At 44.8% G+C, this 22,856-nt stretch overlaps 1 protein-coding gene across 4 annotated transcripts in view; it reads left to right on the top strand.

Moving 5' to 3' along the window:
• CTTN (cortactin) overlaps nt 1–18,178 on the top strand; it is a 195,661-nt gene extending 177,483 nt beyond the window's left edge. For all 4 annotated transcript variants that reach the window (XM_069221879.1, XM_069221877.1, XM_069221878.1 and 1 more), the window contains 2 exons: nt 11,926–11,997; nt 13,460–18,178. In XM_069221879.1, the coding sequence (XP_069077980.1) occupies nt 11,926–11,997; nt 13,460–13,596 (209 nt within the window). In that variant the 3' untranslated portion in view covers nt 13,597–18,178. The remainder of the gene's footprint in view (nt 1–11,925; nt 11,998–13,459) is intronic.
• The last annotated feature ends 4,678 nt before the right edge of the window (nt 18,179–22,856 follow it).

Raw genomic sequence — 22,856 nt, 5'->3', positions numbered from 1 at the left:
AAGGGGTGGTCTTTTCAAGACTCTGTACCTCAGACCATAATAACAGACGCATCAATGATAGGTTGGGGAGCTCATCTCAACAATCATACCTTTCAAGGGAAATGGGATCTCAAACAAACAACTTCACATAAACCACCTAGAGTTATTGGCAGTGTTTCTTGCCCTAAAAGCGTTTCAGCCCCTTCTCAAACAGAAGAATGTCTGATTAAAAACAGACAACATGGCAACCATGTATTACCTCAAAAAACAGGACGGGACACATTAATCTCAGCTGTCTCTGCTAGCCCAGACAATATGGAAATGGGCAACTCACAATCACATTTGTCTATTAGCAGAATACATTCCAGGAATACACAATCAGTTAGCAGATCTCCTAAACAGAAATACCAACAAACTCACGAATGGGAGATTCACACCAAAGTACTTCAAAAGTGGGGAACACCAGAAATAGACCTATTCGCAACAAGCAGAAACGCAAAATGCTAAAACTTTGCTTCCAGACACCCACATCCTCCATCCAAGAGCACTGCTCTATGAATCAACTGGTCTGGGATATTTGCTTACACTTTCCCCCTCTCCCACTCCTTCCCTTTCTGGTCAGCAAACTACGTCAAACATCTCTTACTATCATACTCATAGCCTCAACATGGGCACGCCAACACTGGTACACAACACTCTTAAACCTGTCTGTAGTACCTCATTCCAGACTTCCAAACAAACCAGATTTATTGACACAGAACAAAGGTCAAATCAGGCACCCAAACCCCAATGCTCTCAATTTAGCGATTTAGCTCCTGAAGTCATAAAACTGAGTTACATAAAACTTCAATCCGAATGCATGGAAGTGATTAAACAGGCACGTAAACCTACTATCAGACAATGTTATGCTAACAAATGGAAAAGATTTGTTTACTACTGTCAATCTAAAAATACTGATCCTCTCACAGCATCTATACAAGATATTGTATGTTACCTACTTCATTTACAAAAATCTAATTTAACTTTCTCATCCATCAAAATCCACCTTACTGCAATATCTGCATATTTACAAAATATTCAACATAATTCTCTATTCAGAGTCCCTGTTATTAAAGCTTTCATGGAAGGATTAAAACACATTATTCCACCTAGGACACCACCTGTTCCTTCTTGGAATCTAAATATCATACTTACCAGACTTATGGGCCCACCTTGTGAACCCATGCACTCTTGTCAAATTCAATTTTTAACATGGAAGGTTGCCTTCCTTGTAGCTATTACTTCATTAAGAAGAGTTAGTGAAATACAAGCCTTCATTATTGAGGAACCTTTTTTTCCAAGTACACAAACATAAAATCGTCCTTAGGACAAATCCAAAGTTTCTACCAAAAGTAGTACCTTCTTTTCACATCAACCAAACAGTGGAATTGCCAGTCTTCTTTCCACAGCCAGACTCCGTTGCAGGGAGAGCTCTTCATACTCTAGAACTCAAAAGAGCTCTTGTGTACTATATAGATAGAACTAAAGACTTAAGGAAAACAAAATAACTTTTTGTTGCTTTTCAACAACCACATAAAGGCAATCCTATATATAAACAAGGCTTAGCAAGATGGACTGTTAGACGCATACTCACATGCTTCATCAAAGCAAAAAGACAACTTTTGATCACTTCTAAAGCACATTCTACAAGAAAGAAAGGTGCGTCAATGGCATTTTTAGGAAACCTACCAATGGCTGATATATGCAAAGCTGCCACATGGTCTATTTCTCATACCTTTACTAAACACTATTGTGGTGATGTTTTCTCACAGCAACAGGACACTGTAGGCCAAGCTGATCTAAGAACACTATTGCAAACAACTTCAACTCCTACAGGCTAGCCACCGCTATTTGTTGGGAGGACTAACTGCTTTGTAGTCTATGCATAGCATGTGTATCTGCAGCTACACATGCTATCGAACGGAAAATGTCACTTACCAATTGTACATCTGTTCGTGGCATGTAGTGCTACAGATTCACATGCATCCTCCCTCCTCCCCGGAAGCCTGTAGTCGTTCAAGTTTATCATTTGTACATATGTAGATACATTTACACTTGCATGGACATCTCTTTATATTCTTCCTCTATCACTCCTTCCTTTTCCCTTCGCGGGAAAATAATCTAACAATGGAGTTGATGCCCATGCGCACTTGTAACAGTCCGAGCCCAACACTAGATGTCGAAAGGTGTGTGTGTGTATATATATATGTTCGATGGCATGTGTAGCTGCAGATACACATGCTGTGCACATCCCGCCATCTGGTGTTGGGCTCGGAGTGTTACAAGTTGTTTTTCTTCGAAGAAGTCTTTTCGAGTCACGAGACAGAGGGACTCCTCCCATTTCGACTCCATTGCGCATGGGCGTCGACTCCATCTTAGATTGTTTTTTTTCCGCTGTCGGGTTCGGACGTGTTCCTTTTCGCTCCGTGTTTTTGGGTCGGAAAGTTAGTTAGAATCTCGGAAAAAACGTCGGTATTGTTTGCGTTCAGTATCGGGTTAGTTACAACAGATCGACACCGAATTTAGAAGAGCTCCGGTGGCCCTTCAGGGTTTTTTCGATTCCCCCGTCGGGGCCTGGTCAGCCCGGCCACGTGTGAATTCAAGGCTGATGGAACGGACCGCATTCCGCTTCTTTCCAAAATGCCATAACAAGTATCCGTATACGGATCAGCATCTGGTCTGTAACTTGTGCTTGTCCCCAGAGCACAAGGAAGATACTTGTGAGGCCTGTCGAGCGTTTCGGTCCAGAAAGACGTTAAGAGACCGAAGAGCCAGAAGACTGCAGATGGCGTCGACGCCGACAGGACAAGAGCATTTCGAGGAGGAAGAGGAAGCTTTCTCTATCCACGAATCGGACTCGGAAGAGCTCGAGGCCGAAGAAACGCCGAAAACCGTGAGTAAGACGTCGAAACATAAGACTCACGAGAAGTCAACAAAAGCCCAGGGGACGCCACCGCCAACAGGCCATGGCTTAACCCAAAAAAGCGGTGACTGAGCCAAGGCACCGAAAAAGGGCACGCTGGTGTCGAAGTCATCCGACTCCGGTCGAGATACCGCCACACAGCAATCTCTGACCCGAGACATCGGCTCAGAGAAATTTCGGCACCGTGAAAGCGGCACCGAACAAATTCGGCACCAAGACACCACCATGCCGAAAATTACAAAGGTTTCTTCGGAGCCTAAAAAGACGTCCGAAAAAGTTTCGGTTCCGAAACATCCAGCCTCGGAGCCGAAAACAGGTTCCTATACAGAGGAACAAGGATTGGCCTCCCAAATGCAAAAACATAGATTTGGAGAGAAACTTCAAGCTGTAGAGCCAGACTATACTCAAAGGAGGCTCCACATTCATCAAGACACAGGGAAGATAACCACTCTTCCTCCAATTAAAATAAAAAGAAAACTTGCCTTTCAAGAAAAGGACAAGGAGCCACAGGCAAAGGTGGCAAAGAAAACAACTCCACCACCTTCTCCACCACCATCAGTGCACACATCACCAGTAGCAACTCCTCCACTGATGCACTCCCCGACTCATACTGCCATGAGTCAAGATGATCCCGATGCATGGGACCTTTACGATGCTCCAGTATCGGACAACAGCCCAGACTCGTACCCTGCCAGGCCGTCCCCTCCTGAGGACAGTACATCTTACACACAGGTGATCGCAAGGGCAGCTGCTTTCCATAACGTCACCTTGCGTTCCGAACCAATTGAGGATGACTTTTTGTTTAACACGCTAACCTCCACTCATAGCCAATACCAAAGACTACCTATGCTCCCAGGAATGCTAAAACATTCAAAACAAATCTTTCAGGATCCTGTTAAAGGCCGAGCCATAACTCCAAGGGTGGAGAAAAAGTACAAGCCACTGCCAACAGATCCTGTTTATATTACAACGCAGTTAACTCCAGACTCAGTAGTTGTCGGGGCAGCTCGTAAGAGAGCAAACTCTCATACCTCGGGGGACGCACCACCTCCAGACAAAGAGAGTCGCAAATTTGATGCTGCGGGCAAAAGGGTTGCAGCACAAGCAGCAAACCAATGGCGCATTGCCAATTCACAAGCACTTTTCGCAAGATATGACAGAGCTCACTGGGATGAGATGCAACATTTGATAGAACACTTACCCAAGGAGTTCCAAAAAAGAGCACAACAAGTGGTGGAAGAAGGACAAAGTATCTCTAATAATCAGATACGGTCTTCAATGGATGCAGCAGATACGGCTGCAAGGACAGTAAATACTGCAATAACAATAAGAAGGCACGCATGGCTGCGCACGTCAGGTTTCAAGCCGGAAGTTCAACAAGCCGTGCTAAATATGCCATTTAATGAACAGCAGTTGTTTGGGCCGGAAGTCGACACTGCTATTGAGAAACTCAAGAAAGACACTGATACGGCAAAAGCCATGGGCGCACTCTACTCCCCGCAGAGCAGAGGCACATTTCGCAAAACACCTTTTAGGGGAGGGTTTCGAGGACAACCTACAGAAACCACAACATCACAAACAAGGCCCACTTACCAAAGCCAATATCAGCGGGGAAGTTTTCGGGGGCAATATAGAGGGGGACAATTCCATAAAAGTAGAGGAAAATTCCAAAGCCCCAAAAGTCCTCAAAATAAGCAGTGACTCACAAGTCACACATCCCCATCACATAACACCTGTGGGGGGAAGATTAAGCCAATTTTACAAACATTGGGAGGAGATAACAACAGATACTTGGGTACTAGCAATTATCCAGCATGGTTATTGCATAGAATTTCGCGAATTCCCTCCAACAGTCCCACCGAAAACACACAGTATGTCGAAACAACATATAAATCTTCTAGGATTAGAAGTTCAAGCATTGCTCCAAAAAGAGGCAATAGAATTAGTACCAAAACAAGAACTAAACACTGGAGTTTACTCACTGTACTTTCTGATACCCAAAAAATACAAAACTCTAAGACCTATACTAGATCTCAGAATATTAAATACATACATCAAATCAGACCACTTTCACATGGTTACATTACAAGAAGTAATCCCACTGCTCAAACAACAAGACTACATGACAACACTGGATCTAAAGGATGCATATTTCCATATACCAATACATCCTTCACACAGAAAGTACCTAAGGTCTGTATTCCAAGGGATACATTACCAATTCAAAGTGTTTCCATTCGGAATAACAACTGCGCCAAGAGTTTTTACAAAATGTCTAGCAGTAGTAGCTGCACATATCAGAAGGCAGCAAATACATGTGTTCCCGTACCTAGACGATTGGTTAGTCAAAACCAACACGCAAATACAGTGCTCACAACACACAAATTACGTCAGAAACCCTACACAAACTAGGTTTCTCAATCAATTACTCAAAGTCACACCTTCTGCCGTGTCAAACACAGCAATACCTAGGAGCAACAATCAACACAGTAAAAGGAATTGCCACTCCAAGTCCACAAAGAGTCCAAACATTCCACAGTGTAATACAAGCCATGTATCCAAACCAAAAGATACAGGTCAAATTAGTAATGAAACTCCTAGGCATGATGTCCTCATGCATAGCCATTGTCCCAAACGCAAGGTTGCACATGCGGCCCTTACAACAGTGCCTAGCATCACAGTAGTCACAGGCACAGGGTCAACTTCTAGATCTGCTGTTGATAGACCGCCAAACATACATCTCGCTTCAATGGTGGAACAGTATAAATTTAAACCAAGGGCGGCCTTTTCAAGACCCAGTGACACAATACGTAATAACAACAGATGCATCCATGACAGGGTGGGGAGCACACCTCAATCAGCACAGCATCCAAGGACAATGGGACATTCAGCAAAGACAGTTTCATATAAATCACTTAGAACTGTTAGCGGTGTTTATAGCGCTGAAAGCATTTCAACCCGTAATAACCCACAAATACACTCTTGTCAAGACAGACAACATGACAACAATGTATTACCTAAACAAACAGGGAGGAACACACTCGACACAGTTGTGTCTCCTAACACAAAAAATATGGCATTGGGCGATTCGCAACCACATTCGCCTAATAGCACAATTTATTCCAGGGATTCAGAATCAGCTAGCAGACAATCTCTCTCGGGATCACCAACAGATCCACGAATGGGAAATTCACCCCCAAATACTGAACACTTACTTCAGAATGTGGGGAACGCCACAAATAGATCTATTTGCAACAAAAGAAAACTCAAAATGCCAAAACTTCGCATCCAGTCTCAGGGCAATGCACTATGGATGAACTGGTCAGGGATATTTGCGTACGATTTTCCCCCTCTCCCACTTCTTCCATATCTAGTAAACAAGTTGAGTCAAAACAAACTCAAACTCATACTAATAGCACCAACATGGGCAAGGCAACCTTGGTACACAGCACTACTAGACCTTTCAGTAGTACCTCATATCAAACTGCCAAACAGACCAGATCTGTTAACACAACACAAACAACAGATCAGACATCCAAATCCAGCATCGCTGAATCTAGCAATTTGGCTCCTGAAATCCTAGAATTCGGGCACTTAGACCTCACACAGGAATGTATGGAGGTCATAAAACAGGCTAGAAAACCTACCACTAGACACTGCTATGCAAATAAGTGGAAAAGATTTGTTTATTACTGCCATAATAATCAAATTCAACCTTTACACGCATCTGCAAAAGAGATAGTAGGATACTTACTACACTTGCAGAAATCTAAACTAGCTTTCTCTTCAATTAAAATACATCTTACGGCAATTTCAGCTTACCTGCAAATTACGCACTCAACTTCATTATTTAGGATACCAGTCATAAAAGCGTTTATGGAAGGCCTAAAGAGAATTATACCACCAAGAACACCACCAGTTCCTTCATGGAACCTCAACATTGTCTTAACACGACTCATGGGTCCACCTTTGGAGCCCATGCACTCTTGTGAAATGCAATACTTAACGTGGAAAGTTGCATTTTTAATTGCCATCACATCTCTAAGAAGAGTGAGTGAAATTCAAGCATTTACCATTCAAGAACCATTTATTCAAATACACAAAAATAAAGTTGTTCTACGGACCAATCCTAAATTTTTACCAAAAGTAATCTCACCGTTCCACTTGAATCAAACGGTAGAATTACCAGTGTTCTTCCCACAGCCAGATTCTGTAGCTGAAAGAGCATTACATACATTAGACATCAAAAGAGCACTAATGTACTACATTGACAGAACAAAACTAATTCGAAAGACAAAACAACTATTTATCGCCTTTCAAAAATTTCAAAAACCTCATACAGGAAATCCAATTTCAAAACAAGGCATTGCTAGATGGATAGTTAAGTGCATTCAAACCTGCTATCTTAAAGCTAAAAGAGAACTGCCTATTACACCAAAGGCACACTCAACCAGAAAGAAAGGTGCTACCATGGCCTTTCTAGGAAATATTCCAATGAACGAAATATGTAAGGCAGCAACATGGTCTACGCCTCATACATTTACTAAACACTACTGTGTAGATGTGTTATCTGCACAACAAGCCACAGTAGGTCAAGCTGTACTAAGAACTTTATTTCAAACAACTTCAACTCCTACAGGCTGAACCACCGCTTTTGGGGAGATAACTGCTTACTAGTCTATGCACAGCATGTGTATCTGCAGCTACACATGCCATCGAACGGAAAATGTCACTTACCCAGTGTACCTCTGTTCGTGGCATTAGTCGCTGCAGATTCACATGTGCCCACCCGCCTCCCCGGCAGCCTGTAGCCGTTTAGAAGTAGATCTTAAACATTTGTACATTTGTAAATATATTACTTTAAAACTTAATTATGTGCATACGCATTCACTCCATTGCATGGGCACTATTACTAGCATACACAACTCCTACCTCACCCTCTGCGGGGAAAACAATCTAAGATGGAGTCGACGCCCATGCGCAATGGAGTCGAAATGGGAGGAGTCCCTCGGTCTCGTAACTTGAAAAGACTTCTTCGAAGAAAAACAACTTGTAACACTCCGAGCCCAACACCAGATGGCTGGATGTGCACAGCATGTGAATCTGCAGCGACTAATGCCACGAACAGATGTACACTGGGTATGGACATTTTATATATATATATATATATATATATATATATATATATATATATATATATATATATGTTCGATGGCATGTGTAGCTGCAGATACACATGCTGTGCAAATGTCTGCCATCTAGTGTTGGGCTCGGAGTGTTACAAGTTGTTTTTCTTCGAAGAAGTGTTTTCGAGTCACAGGATCGAGTGACTCCTCCTTCGGCTCCATTGCGCATGGGCATCGACTCCATGTTAGGTTGTTTTCTTTTCGCCATCGGTTTCGGACGTGTTTCCTTTTGCTCCAATAGTTCGATTCAGGAAAGCTTGAAACTCTTCATTTCTTGTCGGTATTGTTTTCGATCGCGTTACACCTTCGATCGACACTTCCGTACCATCAAAACAAACATCTTTACTCGCCCTTCGGGGCGCGTGTGGGCCCAACTCGGGCCCGAGAGAGAGATTTTGCAAGCACCACAGAATTGTAGGGGGTATTTTGGGCAGCAGACATTTCAAGCTTTATTATGGTAATCTCACCATTGAATTCTACCAAAGTAGTAGCGGTCAGCCCCAATTGATTATGGACATAGATTGAAACCATGCTGTGGGAACGGCCAACCTTTCCTGACCGTAGTGCTGCTAATTGAAACTGTATAGTCGAGCCAACGGTTTGCGGTTACTTGCCAAGTTTCTCGTAGGAAAACTATTTTGAATGTTCCTACATGTTGTAAATAGTCTGAAGAGAGTAAATCATTAGAGGCCCTGATGTTCCATGAGCAAATATTATGCATAGTGTTGAATGCTGACTTGGCTGAATTTAGGACTGATGTAGCATGGGGCCTGGTAGTCCGGCCCAGTTGCCTGCTTTTTCTTCTTTTTTTTTTTTTTTTTTTTTTTAGAACATTGGAATGTTGGGAGCTCCATTGGAGATAATGGAGTTCTCTGGGCTTTTACTGGCCGGAACATTCCAATGTTCTCTGGTCACAGCAACAACTGTGAACAAAGGCCTCATGGAGCCCAAGGGGATTTTAATTCCATCGGGGTCCATGAGGACTTTGTTTTATTTATAACAACATTCTGCCCTCTAGGGGCAGAAGGTTCTAATAGCCTTAATAGCTGGTATAGCCTTCGTAGCTGGGCTATACCAGCAATTAAAATCCCGCTCCTTTGTTAATGGCTTAAGACTATAGTAAACGCCAGTGCCTTCTGCTTGACTCATTGTTTTTACACATTATTAAATTTTTTGGGGGAGTTTAAAATAGAAAAACTATGGAAATTTCCAATAGCACCGTACAGAACTGAAGTCATTGGAGGGGCTGCCCGTGCTCCACAACCTCTTTTAGACTGGCTGGAGTGCTTAAAAAAAATCAGTGGTTATATGGCCCGATTGGCTCAACAAATCTTGTACCCCATTGTTCGGGATTGTTTTCCTGCTTGAATTCACGGGATGATGATCTGAATAATAGCCTTTTTTCATAGTTTGTGTGTTCAAACCGTTTTTCAGGCTTCATTTCTAAATACCAGATTTAGTGGGTTTTTATATCACTCAGTTTAATTGTACTTTATTTGCTGATCTTAGAAGACACGAAGAATAGCTTGGTCTTGCCGGTATTCAAACATATGGCCTGCAGATGTCGGTAGGGAGCATTACCTTTATGCTGCAACTGGATCTAGTTGAAACTAGTCCCTAAATTGAACTAGAATTGGCAGTGGTAAAATAGCTGAAATGGGTGCAAAACCTTGATTTAGAAATGTTCAGTTGCATTCACAAAGGACACAAACAAAAGAAGAGCTTCACTTGTGTACCCTATCACAATTATGTACTTTGTTACTTGTTTTGGACAAACTCTGTTTATGTCCTTTTGCTCCTCCTTAGGGGCTCCACATGGAGAACTCTGCAAATCAAGCTTTGCAGTCATTCAGAATGTTTGATTAATTAAACCAAGAATTATCTGTGTCCCATGCTGTACAAGATAACATTGCAAATGACCACCTAAAAGCTGTTGTTCTTCATTGTAGACATCATTGTTCATCATGGAAAGGCCCTCTAGGCTCTGTAACTGTTGTTTCCCTACTGTGGCTGTCTAAGCGGCTCATGCTTTGAGAGCTATTTTAAATGCACCTGCACCAAGCAGCAGCTGGAGAATAGCAACTCATTTACTGAATTCCCACTTGTTTGTGGGTGTGCCCCCCAACAATTCTCATGCTTGCACTAGAGCTTTTATTAATTTACTGGTAATCTCATTTCTTCAGCTCAACCTTCCTAGTCCTTGCACGGTTTATTTAATTGAATTTGTATCGCACACACTACTGATTGGCTTCTGGGTGTGGGAGGGGGACGAGGTGGAATAGTGAGGGGTGTGGGATCAAATACTTTTTCAGTTGTTTCCTGGAGGAGAGGGGATTGCTGAAGTCCCACAGGTGAGGGAAGAGCCTATTACAAAGGTAGGGCTCAGCTTCTGAGAAGCCCACGTCTCCTCTGGATTTGAGGTTACATTCACTAATGTGGGGGAGGGCGAAGTTGGTGTAATGTTGCGGCCTGCTGGAGCATATTTCTGTCTTTTGTCTTGTATGCAAGTTGATGCTGAGTTGCTTATGAATGACGTCGAGGCCACTGATCTCGGAGGTGATAAAACTCACTGGAAGCGAGTGGAGATTTCTGTAATGTTTGGTGGCTTTTATTCAGTCCGTTTATTGAGTTGGACTCAAGCTTTCTCTGTGTTTTGGAGTCTGTTTATTTGGTAGGCTGGCAGGCCATAGTATAGGAAGTTGCAGTAGCCTAGATGTGAATTAATGAGAAAGTGCCTAAACCGAGAGTGTGATTGATTTTGGAAATGAAAAATAGAGTATTTGTGAGCAGTTTACACTGATTCAACCACTGCTCCAGTTTGGGAGTTAAGGCTGAGGTTGGTGTGCCAGAGGGTGCCTGTGTTTCCCACACAGCTCTTGATAGGGACAATATCCCCTAAATAGATGGGGATGGGACAAAGGGATGGAGTCTGTTTCTTGAGATGGGAGGGGTTTAACTAGTAATTCTGTCTTGGAGCTATTGAGTTTTATGCTGGTCTGTATCATCAAAGATTCTAAAGCTTTAGGGCCACTGGAAACTTTCTTGAGTTGGTTCGTGTGGCTTGTGACCGAGTTGAGTCATTGATGTAATCGTGAGATAAACCACCGCCCCACTGAGTAACTTCACCGAAACCAAACTGGGACCACTGTATTTGAAGTAGAACCAAGTTAAGATCCACACCACCTTACTAGACTGCCAAAACTTGAGGTTAGAAGGGTGGGGCAAATAGATGGCCCGAGGCATATCACATTAGAGTACTTTGAGTACTAGCCAGTAATTGAAGAACTTCCTTCATATCTTCCTCATCCAAGTTCTTACATAAATGACCACTAGAACGTAAAAGCAACAATGTACTTGATTTAGTCAAGCTAGGTCAAACCCGAAAAGTTTAATGTGGCTATGATATGAGGTGATATTCTAAATCCAAACACCAGAACCTATTTACTTCCAGACAATAGTGCATAACAAAGGTAGAAGGCTGCTTTATTAATACCCTGCAAAGAGGCTTCTCTAGCTGATGCTAGGGTTGGAACAAGAGCTAGGAACAAGACATTCGTTAGTGGAATAGTTATGGTCCGTCAGGTGAGATCCAGTGTAACCTATGCTCATGATTACTCAACCGAGCAAGCTGGCCAAGTTTGCAATGGAAGGTATTAAACATTCACTGGACCCAAAGGGTAAAAGAAAAATATCAACGCCACTCAAAAGTAAAAAAAAAAAAATTATTCCTCCTAGATGAAGGAGGCAGATGTGGTTTTTCAGTGAATAATTTTACTTTGTTTTTTTTTTGTGTTGTAGAAGAAAACACGTATGCTGAATATGAAAGTGACCTTGGAATAACTGCAATAGCACTGTACGACTATCAGGCTGGTATGTACATACAGTGTCATTTTAGTCCATGAGATGTTTTGCTCCGGTCTCTACCGCTTTCCAGATATTTTATTTGATTAGCAACAGTAACTGCTAACCCCTTTCTTGGTTATATTGGAACTTCCGCAGCTCTTGTTTTGAACCCTTAAAATCTTTCGAAAATAACTATTCCCACTTTTTAATGAGCACTCTGCTATAAACTTAAAAGACAGTTAAATGTGTATGACCAATTCATTACCTATAAAAAGGCCCATGTCCTCATTGAGCTAAAACAGGTGTATGGTTTTCAGTGTTGTTGGAAAGCCAAGTCTTTCACTTTTTTAAGAAAAGTGATTAACGCTGCTATGCCTTATAATAAAATAAACTGCAGGAGCATGGAGGGTGATGGGCTGAATGGATGTGGCTTGGTCACCTTCAGGGCCACTGGCTTTAAAAGCCACAGCTCTTGAAGTGAAATAAAGACCCTTCTTGGTGAAATAGGTGATTAGTGCATCTCACTTGCGGTGCGCAGAAAGGGTGGGGCGGCACACGCGCGGGGTGGGGTGGGCGACAATAATTAATCCTTTTTAAAAAAAATTTTTTTTTTTAAACCTCCATAAACTGTCAAGAATAAATGCACAGATTAATGTTCAACAGAAGAGACGCGAACATTGGGGAGGTATATGTGAAAGTTTATTGATTATGAGTGGATTAGTCAGTGGGATTAGACAGAAGTAGTTGTGCAGTGGCCATTGTTAATAATACTTAGTACAATTTTAGCGTCTGGCCACAGATAGCTTTAACTGTCTTTTGGCATGATAGAGATGTTCATACTTCTGACCCATGGCATATTGCGGATGTGTACATTGTGTCCTAGGAGAAGCAACTACATTGTCTGCTTCACTCCTTTTCATGCATGTATAATGGGGCCAACAAGTGTCTAAGTTATAGATTACAGGCAAGCCTGCAGTATTGCTATTATTGATGCTTGGTAAAGGATGAAAGACTCAGACAAACCAACTTACAGGGTATAGCATGGTGCCCAACTATGTCTCTTTAGCATTAACTCCACTAGAAACTTGTTCTAGGAAGTCAAATTTGTTAACCTCAGTGATAACAGATGCAAACCAGGGCTGTGGGTTATAGATCCAGAAAAGGTGGGTTTCAAGTCAATGTTTTCAGGACATCTATGGTTTTGGGTAAATCCGCTTTTCTTGCAATCATTGTATGTAAATTCATTCTATGTGGCTATCCTAGAAATATTAAGACAGTTCGGGCTTCCTGGACCTATGTTCCATGATGGCCACCCTTATCTGTGCAGTTGGCTTTGTCCATGATTTGGGATCTTACAACAGTTGTTATTAATCAAGGAAGAAGGCTTATGTTGAGATGCACTTGTCCCACAAGTTTCAAGTTGTGCATTGCTTGTGAATGTTCTGTGATCTGCAGTACCTCAATATTCTCTTACTCTTTTTTTAACCAGCCGGAGATGATGAGATTTCCTTCGATCCAGATGACATCATCACAAACATTGAAATGATTGATGACGGCTGGTGGAGAGGAGTGTGCAAGGACCGATATGGCCTCTTCCCCGCCAACTATGTGGAGCTCAGACAGTAGTGAAGATTGCACTCCAGCTCTGCCTTAATGCCATTGTCTGTTGAGCAGATTTCTTAAACTAAGAATCCTTTTTTTTTTTTTTTTTTGAGGCGCGCTGTTTTTGCAGTCTATTTTATATTTGGCTGATTCATCTAAGATGCTGTTTCTGCCGCAAGTTTGCTTCATATGCTCTCTCTTCTTTTACCATTGAAGACTTTCACAAGAGTTTTGTATGAATCAAACGCCTTCCTATTTTTTCATTGTTTGCCAAATCAGCCACCTTGAATTGCGACAGTCTCGTGTCGGGAGCAGTAGTTTCTGTGCACGTCAGACTCCTAAATTGCAAGTGCATGAAGTCTGAAGACTGCGGTCTGAGGCCCTTTTTAGAGCCAGGACTAAGATTCTGAACAGGAGCCTGACTTGAGTTGTTGTACGTTGCAGTAATCTGTGGCTCAGCATCAGAACATATCATGGTGTGGAAGTGGTGTGCTGACCCTAGCGTTTTATTAAGTGATAGATCCTTAGATAGGAATATTTAATTGACAGTATTTCAGAGAGTAAACTCCAAACCCATTCCGATGGAAACTGTGCAGTTCTAATAAACTAGGATACGTGTAGGATATCTCTTCTCTACTTAAGTATCTATAGAGCGTGTATATACATATATCTATTTTTGCATATCATTTGCATCTTGTTGCAGACTATAATCCTTCAATTTAATGCATGCAGTCATGCAAGTATTGAGCGTTCCCTCAACTTCATGGTGTTATGTAGTGAACAGTTCATGGCTTGTACTTATGACACCCAAGTACCCGACTGACATTTCTAATGTGTTTGCAGCCCATCTGTCTCTTGGAATGGGATCAATAACTAGCTGCTTCTGGTTTAGAACAAGTGGGTCTTCAGGGCATTCCTAAAGGCAGATGAAGGCAGAGCATATTTCTGAGGTTAGGACCATGATATGAAAAGGCTTTGCCAGCTTTGCAGAGCAAAGAACTCTGAGGCATATGTTCCAGATTGAGATGTTTGGTATGCGTAAACGGGAATGAATGCATTAAACAAAGTATGTTGAGGCCTGATAGTGAATATTTTAACGTGCCCGACTGGATTCTCTCTCTCTCACCGGGAGATCACAGCTTATTTTGTGAGAAATCCCCAGGTTATTAAACACCTAGGTTCTGAAGTGAAAGAATGCCTTGCTTGCTACTAAGGTCTTAAGTCCACGAACAAGATCACGCAATGACCACCAAAAGAAATGTCCTGTTTTATTGTTGCTCTAAACACCACATCCCACACATTGGCGGACCTTAAACTAATTTGGGTCACCTGTCTCTCCTTAAACCCCACTCCCTTCCCAGGAAGTTTATAAATGCATCTGAGAGGAGTCCAGTGACCATCACCAAGACTAGAAAGATAGAGAATACTTGACTCCAGTCTGCAGTATCTCATTCAGTACCACCAAGTATACTTCTCGAGAAGGTTGCTCCTCCCAGGTTGACATACGGAGTAGTCTAAGTCGATGAGCTTTCATTCTCACCTCAACAGCCTGCAAAGCCCACCAGGGTTTCTTGCTATTGAGATCCGGCTGGTAGGGCTGTGATGTATGCCACCATTGCGTTTTTCCCCAAATGTCACTCACTAGCATCTCTTCTTTCCTCCGAGAGCGGTCCTCCTTGCTCCTGATGATGACCTGTATCGCTGGACTTGTACTCATGTTGACTGTTCTTTTATATTCATCTTGTCTGGCTTGTTTTGAAAACCCCTTAAGAAATGGCTACAGTATTTATTCTAGATGGAAGTCTGCGTGTAGTAGTCCAGCCATGAGCTCCCGCATAGGACAAATGAGGCAGAGCGCTCATGGCAGATTCATTTGCTCCAGTGTGAGCCCCAGAGTGCTAGTATTTATCATGTGTGTCTTCTTGTCCCTGGCACACTGGAACCGAGACCACCAGCAATAAAACCTGTGCCTGGATAATCCAAGGAACCTTTCTGCCTTCATCTGCTCCGGCTTTCCAGTTACTGCTTCAGTGCCAGTGCCTCTGAACCACCAGCCCACTTCCTTTGCCCCCCCTAAAGTACCCCTCAGAGTTATAAGAGAGAGTTTGTTCTATCTGCCGCCAGCATCCTTCCTTCCTGATTTCATATCCCTTGCTGCCGTTTTCTGTAAATCAAGAGGCTTCTCTGATGCTGCCGCTGGCTCAATGAGAGGCGGTTTCTCCTCTGTTCTTGAGCCTTCCTTTGTGACTGATATGTTTCAGCTCACTGCCACCGGTGGGAAGATAAAGTCTTCAGCAGGAGCTCCCGAAGAAAGAGGCAATCTTGGGCGCCAGCTCGATCTGCCCCCAAGACACTTTTTTTTTCTCCCCATGTTTACTCGTACAGTTTTTGATGAGGATGAGGAACTTAAAAGGTTTAAACTAACTTTGTGATGATTATTTGAAGATTCAACCTTCTAATTCTGCTATTACTGCAGGTGGGCAAAAGATCAAGTTGACGAGTAGCTGTAAGTTTGAGGGTTACAGTGAGCAGCGTTTATGTACCAGGGAAGCCAGTACGCCTCGGAACTCAGTTGCTAGATTCATTACGTAATAAGGAGTTCCAACAAATAGCGACTGCTAGGGTCTGCGGAAATATATTTTCAAAAAGTGGATTACCCTTATTGTTTGTTCAGATTCAGTGCAGTGTTATTTGCATTTTAACAATTGAGCCCAATTATGGAGCATCCACTTCCTTTTTCAGTTCGTCCAAGACTGCAGAACTTTTGTATCACTGTAACTAAGAGTTGGGGGACGCCTTGCTATGGTTTGAGACCGCTTCTGATTACACTTGGTTTCCTTCTCCTGCATTCGCAGTTCAGTGTGCAACACAGCCATTGCCTCATGTTTGTTTCAGGCATATTTTGTGCAAACAGAGCTCTGACATTTGGTACTTTGCTGTCACAGGCTTCATAGACCGGTGTATGACAAGCCAGTGATCGCCTGCTCACACAAGCAGGGTTTCAGGTGTTTTAAAGACCTTGTGGCATGCTGAATCTGATATGTTGTGCAAGAGTTCAAAACCAACGGAAGGGTGACTTGACTGTCCTATGACAAACCAATAAATACCTACTGAAAGGAGTTTAGGCTTGTTTTAAGACCTGAGCATGTAGAGGCTGATCTACAGTGCAAGAGCTGCAGAGCTGAGCTTCAAAAGACAGAGGATTGCTTATTTTGTTTGACTTTCTTAAGTTAATTTTTCCATCAGTTGCCTCTTGCACCATCACTAGCTACACAGTTCTTTCTTTGGACTGGTATGGTGTGTTCTTCCTTGATGGTTCAGTTTTCAGAGATGTTTCTCTATTTGGGAATTTCTCTGCTCCTCTTTTTATTTGATATTGACTTCAATTTTTAAAAGATTACGACTGAGTTTTTCTTAGATGAAGTTGATCATTCACCCAAAGTCTTCCACAGATCCTTGATTTTATAGCTTTTATGAAATGGATCTTCTGGTAGTTTGTAATGATAGGTCTCCATAGCATATTTCTTCAGTAGAGCTTTGTGGACATCACAATGCTGGCATTAGTCCAGATATGAATTGGAATGATGTATCTTGTGTTGAACTCCATAGCAAGCAGTGCTAGATTTGTTGTGCACAGCGTTAAGAATGGTCATTTGATTGGGCTGTAGCACAACACATTTATGGCACTGGAAAGTGTGTAATGTTTGATCAACAGTCTCTGAACCTTTTGCAGACATAGAATTTACTTAGTTGTACAAATGTTTGTCAGACTTGGTTGCCACTCCATCAGACAGATTGTGTCTTGCTGCTCCACAACAAAACACTCCAGGGCGAAAGTATAAGCTTTAATACTTGTAATCATGCAACTCATTAAACGTCAGTATTGTGTGGACTTGGTTCAAAATTGTTGTGCTACTGAAGGTTGGATAAATTAGAACATTCAAATTGGATTGTTCCCCTTCTAATAAGCCAATAAATGCATAGATTTCTACTGAAGATGAGATCTCTCCAGCCTTCCACTGCACATAGTATTTTGGATTATAAATTCATTTATTTACAAAGCCCGAACCAGCAGCCTAGGGGGTGCATTTTAGTTTTCCCAGATCCTCTGGATTGCCCTATAATGACATTCCACCACAGTAAAGACAAAGTATTTAAATATTGAAAGCTTATGCAATAATCTATTTAACAGTGACAATGACAAGACAATGCATATGCAAAACCTATCTCCGTTCTGGGTGTCAGACCCCAAACTGGGCAAACCTCAAATGTCTGGCTGTAATAAAAAATCATTAGCCAACTAAAAAGGTTACCAGAGGAATTGGAACATAATTTATGTAAAAAAGGAAAAATGTATAGTAGATGGTTATACAAATGGCATGTAGAAATATTGATACCTCTTTGGGTGAAGACAATCCATAGTACGTGTTCATGCGTCTCTTATTAACTTCTCATAGTCTTTTCCAGTGCTGTGTTTGCTGGTCTGCAGTTGGGTTGGGATTTTTATACGCAATTTATTTTATCCAATTTTACATAGAGCACTTCATGTAGGTGATGTAAAAAAATAAATAAAGTAAAACCTTAATAAAGTCATTTTGGAACCATATGTTACTTGTCTATCTATGGGTCTTAATCTGTGCTCTAAATTTAGTGGTATAAATGATATTCTGCTTGTAGGTGCTGGATAAATTTCCTGATAGGTATTAAAGGATTTATATGATGGACAAAGTGGAGGGGGCATGGTGAACCAAAGTGCAACATGAACAACAAGGTATGTAGTATTTCTGCTTCGTGTCTCGATTTCCTAAGAGTCCTGGTGCACACACTGTCTTGATCTGCGAGCTTTGGAGCTTTGTTGCTGCAGCTTTCATCACAGTGGTTTGTTGTCCCTAGTAGCAGGAATTGGTTCCTTCCTCCGTGTTACTGGAAGGAACAATTCTTGCAAACATGCCCTTTCTCTCCTAGGAGACACCCTCTAATCGGGCAGAGGCTAACAACCCCCTGCCCTCCTCTTACCTCATTCTTTGGTTGGTCACAGCTGGGAGTTATGCATCAAGCTTGTGCATCTCATAAATGCATGGGCTCCCTGTGCTTTTCCTGTGATAAAGGCAACCACTTTCTAGTACCAGTGCAGTATGGGATAAGGTATGTCTCAATAAGAGATGGAAGAGCCATGCTTGAGAATTTGAGAATCTGCCTCAGTGTTTTTTGAATGATCATGGTACTAAAATATGTGGAAGAGGTATGCAGGGGTTGAAACTCCAAATGGTCTCCCATAGCTCACACATTTTCGTACCTGCTGTATAAATCAAATCAAATCAAATCATTAACATTTATAAAGCGCGCTACTCACCCGTGCGGGTCTCAAGGCGCTAGGGGAAAAAAGGGGGGGGTTAACGCTGCTCAAACAGCCAGGTCTTTAGGAGTCTCCGGAAAGCGGAGTGGTCCTGAGGCTGGTGGGGAGGGAGTTCCAGGTCTTGGCCGCCAGGAAGGAGAAAGATCTCCCAACCGCCGTGGAGCGGCGGATGCGAGGGACAGCAGCAAGTGCGAGGCCAGAGGAGTGCAGGTGGCGGGTGGGGACGTAGAAGCTGAGGCGTCTGTTGAGGTATTCCGGTCCCTTGTCGTGGAGGGCTTTGTGTGCGTGGGTGAGAAGTCGGAAGGTGATCCTTTTGCTGACTGGGAGCCAATGCAGGTGTCTCAGGTGTGCGGAGATGTGGCTGCTGCGGGGTACGTCTAGGATGAGGCGGGCCGAGGCGTTTTGAATGCGTTGCAGGCTATTTTGGAGTCTGGCTGTGGTCCCGGCGTAGAGGGTGTTGCCGTAGTCCAGGCGGCTCGTGACGAGGGCGTGGGTCATGGTTTTTCTGGTGTCGGCGGGGATCCAGCGGAAGATCTTACGGAGCATGCGGAGGGTGAGGAAGCAGGCGGAGGACACGGCGTTGACTTGCTTAGTCATGGTGAGAAGAGGGTCCAAGATGAAGCCGAGGTTGCAGGCGTGGTCTGTGGGGGTCGGTGCGGTGCCGAGGGCCGTGGGCCACCAGGAGTCGTCCCAGGCGGACGGGGTGTTGCCGAGGATGAGGACTTCCGTTTTTTCAGAGTTCAGCTTTAGGCGGCTGAGCCTCATCCAATCTGCGACGTCCTTCATACCCTCTTGTAGGTTGGTCTTGGTGCTGGCGGGGTCCTTGGTGAGGGAGAGTATCAGTTGGGTGTCGTCGGCGTAGGAGGTGATGATGATGTCGTGCTTGCGTACGATGTTGGCAAGGGGGCTCATGTAGACATTGAAGAGTGTTGGGCTGAGCGATGAGCCTTGAGGTACGCCGCAGATGATCTCGGTGGGTTCTGAGCGGAATGGAGGGAGGTAAACTCTTTGTGAACGGTTTGCGAGGAAGGAGGCGATCCAGTCCAGGGCCTGGCCTTGGATCCCGGTGGAGCGGAGGCGGGTGATTAGGGTGCGGTGACAGACGGTGTCAAAGGCAGCCGAGAGGTCGAGGAGAATGAGGGCGACTGTTTCACCGTTGTCCATCAGGGTTCTGATGTCGTCTGTGACTGAGATGAGGGCGGTTTCAGTGCTGTGGTTGGTTCGGAATCCGGTTTGTGAGGGGTCGAGCAGGTTGTTGTCTTCCAGGAAGGTGGTCAGCTGTTTGTTGACGGTCTTCTCTATTACTTTGGCTGGGAAAGGCAGAAGAGAGATGGGGCGGAAGTTTTTCAGGTTGCTCGGGTCAGCCGTAGGTTTCTTTAGTAGGGCGTTGACTTCGGCGTGTTTCCAGCATTCAGGGAAGGTAGCAGAAGAAAAAGAAGAGTTGATGACGTTCTGGAGGTGTGGGGCGATGATGTCGTCGGCTTTGTTAAAGATGAAGTGCGGGCAGGTGTCCGAAGGGGCGCCGGAGTGGATAGAGTTCATGATGGATTTGGTTTCTTCCGTGTTGATGTGGGTCCAGTTGTTGAGGGTGATGGCCGGGGGTGCGGGTTCGGTGGTGTTTGGTTGGGTCTGGTGTCCGAAGCTGTCGTGGAGGTTGCTGATCTTGCGATGGAAGAAAGTGGCGAGGGATTCGCACAGATCCTGTGAGGGCGTGACGGCGTTGGCGCTGGGGTTGGAGAACTCCTTGACGATGCTGAAGAGTTCTCTGCTGTTGTGGCTGTTTTTGTCCAGTCTGTCGGTGAAGAAGTTCCTTTTGGCAGCGCGGATCAGGTGGTGGTGTTCGCTGGTAGCGTTCTTGAAGGCGTTCATGTTGTCAGCGGTGTGGTCCTTGCGCCAGGCTTTCTCAAGGGCGCGACAAGTTTTCTTTGGTTCTTTGAGGGTGTCAGAGAACCAGAGAGGTTTTTTGGTGTTGGTCTGTCGATGCGTGCGTTTGAGGGGAGCAAGGTTGTCTGCGCAGTTGGAGATCCAGTTTGTGAGTTTGAGGGCTGCGTCGTTGGCGTCGTTGGGGTCGGTGGTGAGGGTGGGTTGGTTGGCGGCTAGTGCGGAGAAGAGTTGCTCTGTCGATGAGGGATGGGTTGAGTGCGGAGGTGGCGGGTCTTGCGTCGGAATGTGAAGTGGACGCAGCTGTGGTCGGTCCAGTGTAGGGCGGAGGTGTGGCTGAAGAAGACGTGTTCGCTGGCGGAGAACATAGGGTCGAGCGTGTGTCCGGCGATGTGGGTGGCGGTGTTCACCAGTTGTTTGAGGCTGAGGTTGTCGAGCAGGGTGGTGGTGTTGGGGTCGTTGTTTTGTTCCAGATGGAAGTTGAGGTCGCCTAGGAGGATGTAGTCCGGTGAGGCGAGGGCGTGCGGGGAGATGAAGTCGGCGATGGCGTCGCTGAAAGGGGCGCGTGGTCCGGGAGGACGGTAGACGAGGGATCCTCTGAGGGTGGTCCTCGGGTCGGTGCGAATCTGAAAATGCAGGTGTTCAGCGGCGAGAGGGGTGTCTTCGGTAGAGGTGGTGACGCTGATGGAGTCTTTGAAGACGATGGCGATACCTCCTCCTGCTTGGTTGGTGCGGTCTTTCCTCGAGATCTTGTAGCCTTCGGGGATGGCGGTGGCGATGTCTGGCGCAGAGGAGGCGTTCATTCAGGTCTCCGTGATGAAGGCGACGTCCGGTGCTGTGGAATCCAGGAGGTCCCAGAGTTCGACGGCGTGTTTGTGGACGTAGCGAGCGTTGAGTAGGATGCACTTGAGGTGGTTGATGGCGCGTGGGCTTGTGGTCGTGGTAGTAGCGTGGTGGAAGATGCGTTTGCAGGAGTTGCAGGCGAAGGGTCCATGGGTGCGTTTGGGGTGAGCTTGGAAGCAGGTGTTGGAGCGTCCTGGGTTGAGGGCGTGGAGGGTGGTGGGGTCGTAGCGGATCAGCGGGGCTTGGGAGAGCTTGGGACCAGGGGTTGTGGCGCTGGGCGCGGGCCAGGCGCGGACGGGCGCAGACGGGCTTGCCTCTGGCGCAGGGGGGGGAGGGGTCAGCTGGGGGCGAATGGGAGCTGGGGGGCGGGGGCGTGCAGGAGGTCGCGGCGGGAAAGCGCGAGAGAGGGGGGGACAGGTAGAGTGAGAAGAGCTGGGGGAGAGGGGTTTAAGGGTGGAGGGGGGTGAGTGTTAGGAGGTTTAGGAGATTAGGGAGAAAGATAGGAGTAGGGTTGTGAAGATAGGGGAGGGGGGGTTGTAGAGGTGGGTGAGGGTGAGAGGTAGAGTGAGAGGATAGGAAGATAGGTAATAGAGGGGGTGGCGGGAAGGGGGGGAAGATAGAGAAGTAGATAGAGAAAATAGATAGAGAAATCGATAGATAGGGAAATAGATAGAGAGATAGGAAGATAGGAGGAGGTGGAGAGTGAGGGAGATTAGATAGTGGGATAGAGAGATAGAGAGATAGGTAGATAGGAGGAGTGAGGGAGGTAGATAGTGAACGGGTTAGATAGGGGAGATAGAGAGGGGGATGCGAGTGAGGGAGGGGGATGAGGTAGGAGCAGGAGGGCAGGCGCGGGGAGAAGAAGACGGAGGAGGCAGAAGAGCTGAAGGCAGAAGATAGAAGACCAGAGGACCGGAAGAACAGAAGAACAGAAGACCGGAAGAACAGGGAACAGAAGACCGGAAGAACACAGAAGAACACAGAAGAAGATACAGAAAACGAAGAACAGAAGGCAGAAGACCACAGAAGAAGATGAGGAAGAAGAGAAGAAGAGAGAAGACGGGGAAAAGAAGAGTACAGCAGAAGATTACAGACGAGGAGCGAGGAGGAAGAGCAGAGAAGAAGAAAAGAAGCAGGAGAGAGGGTGAGTAGCGCGGGGCAGAGCGAGGGGCTGGGAGGTGGGGGGGTACTTACTGTTAGGTGG

This window comes from Pleurodeles waltl, chromosome 3_1 (genome assembly GCF_031143425.1).
Source record: "Pleurodeles waltl isolate 20211129_DDA chromosome 3_1, aPleWal1.hap1.20221129, whole genome shotgun sequence".
In the NCBI taxonomy this organism is placed as follows: Eukaryota; Metazoa; Chordata; class Amphibia; order Caudata; family Salamandridae; genus Pleurodeles; species Pleurodeles waltl.
This window is presented reverse-complemented; position numbering and strand designations above follow the sequence as displayed.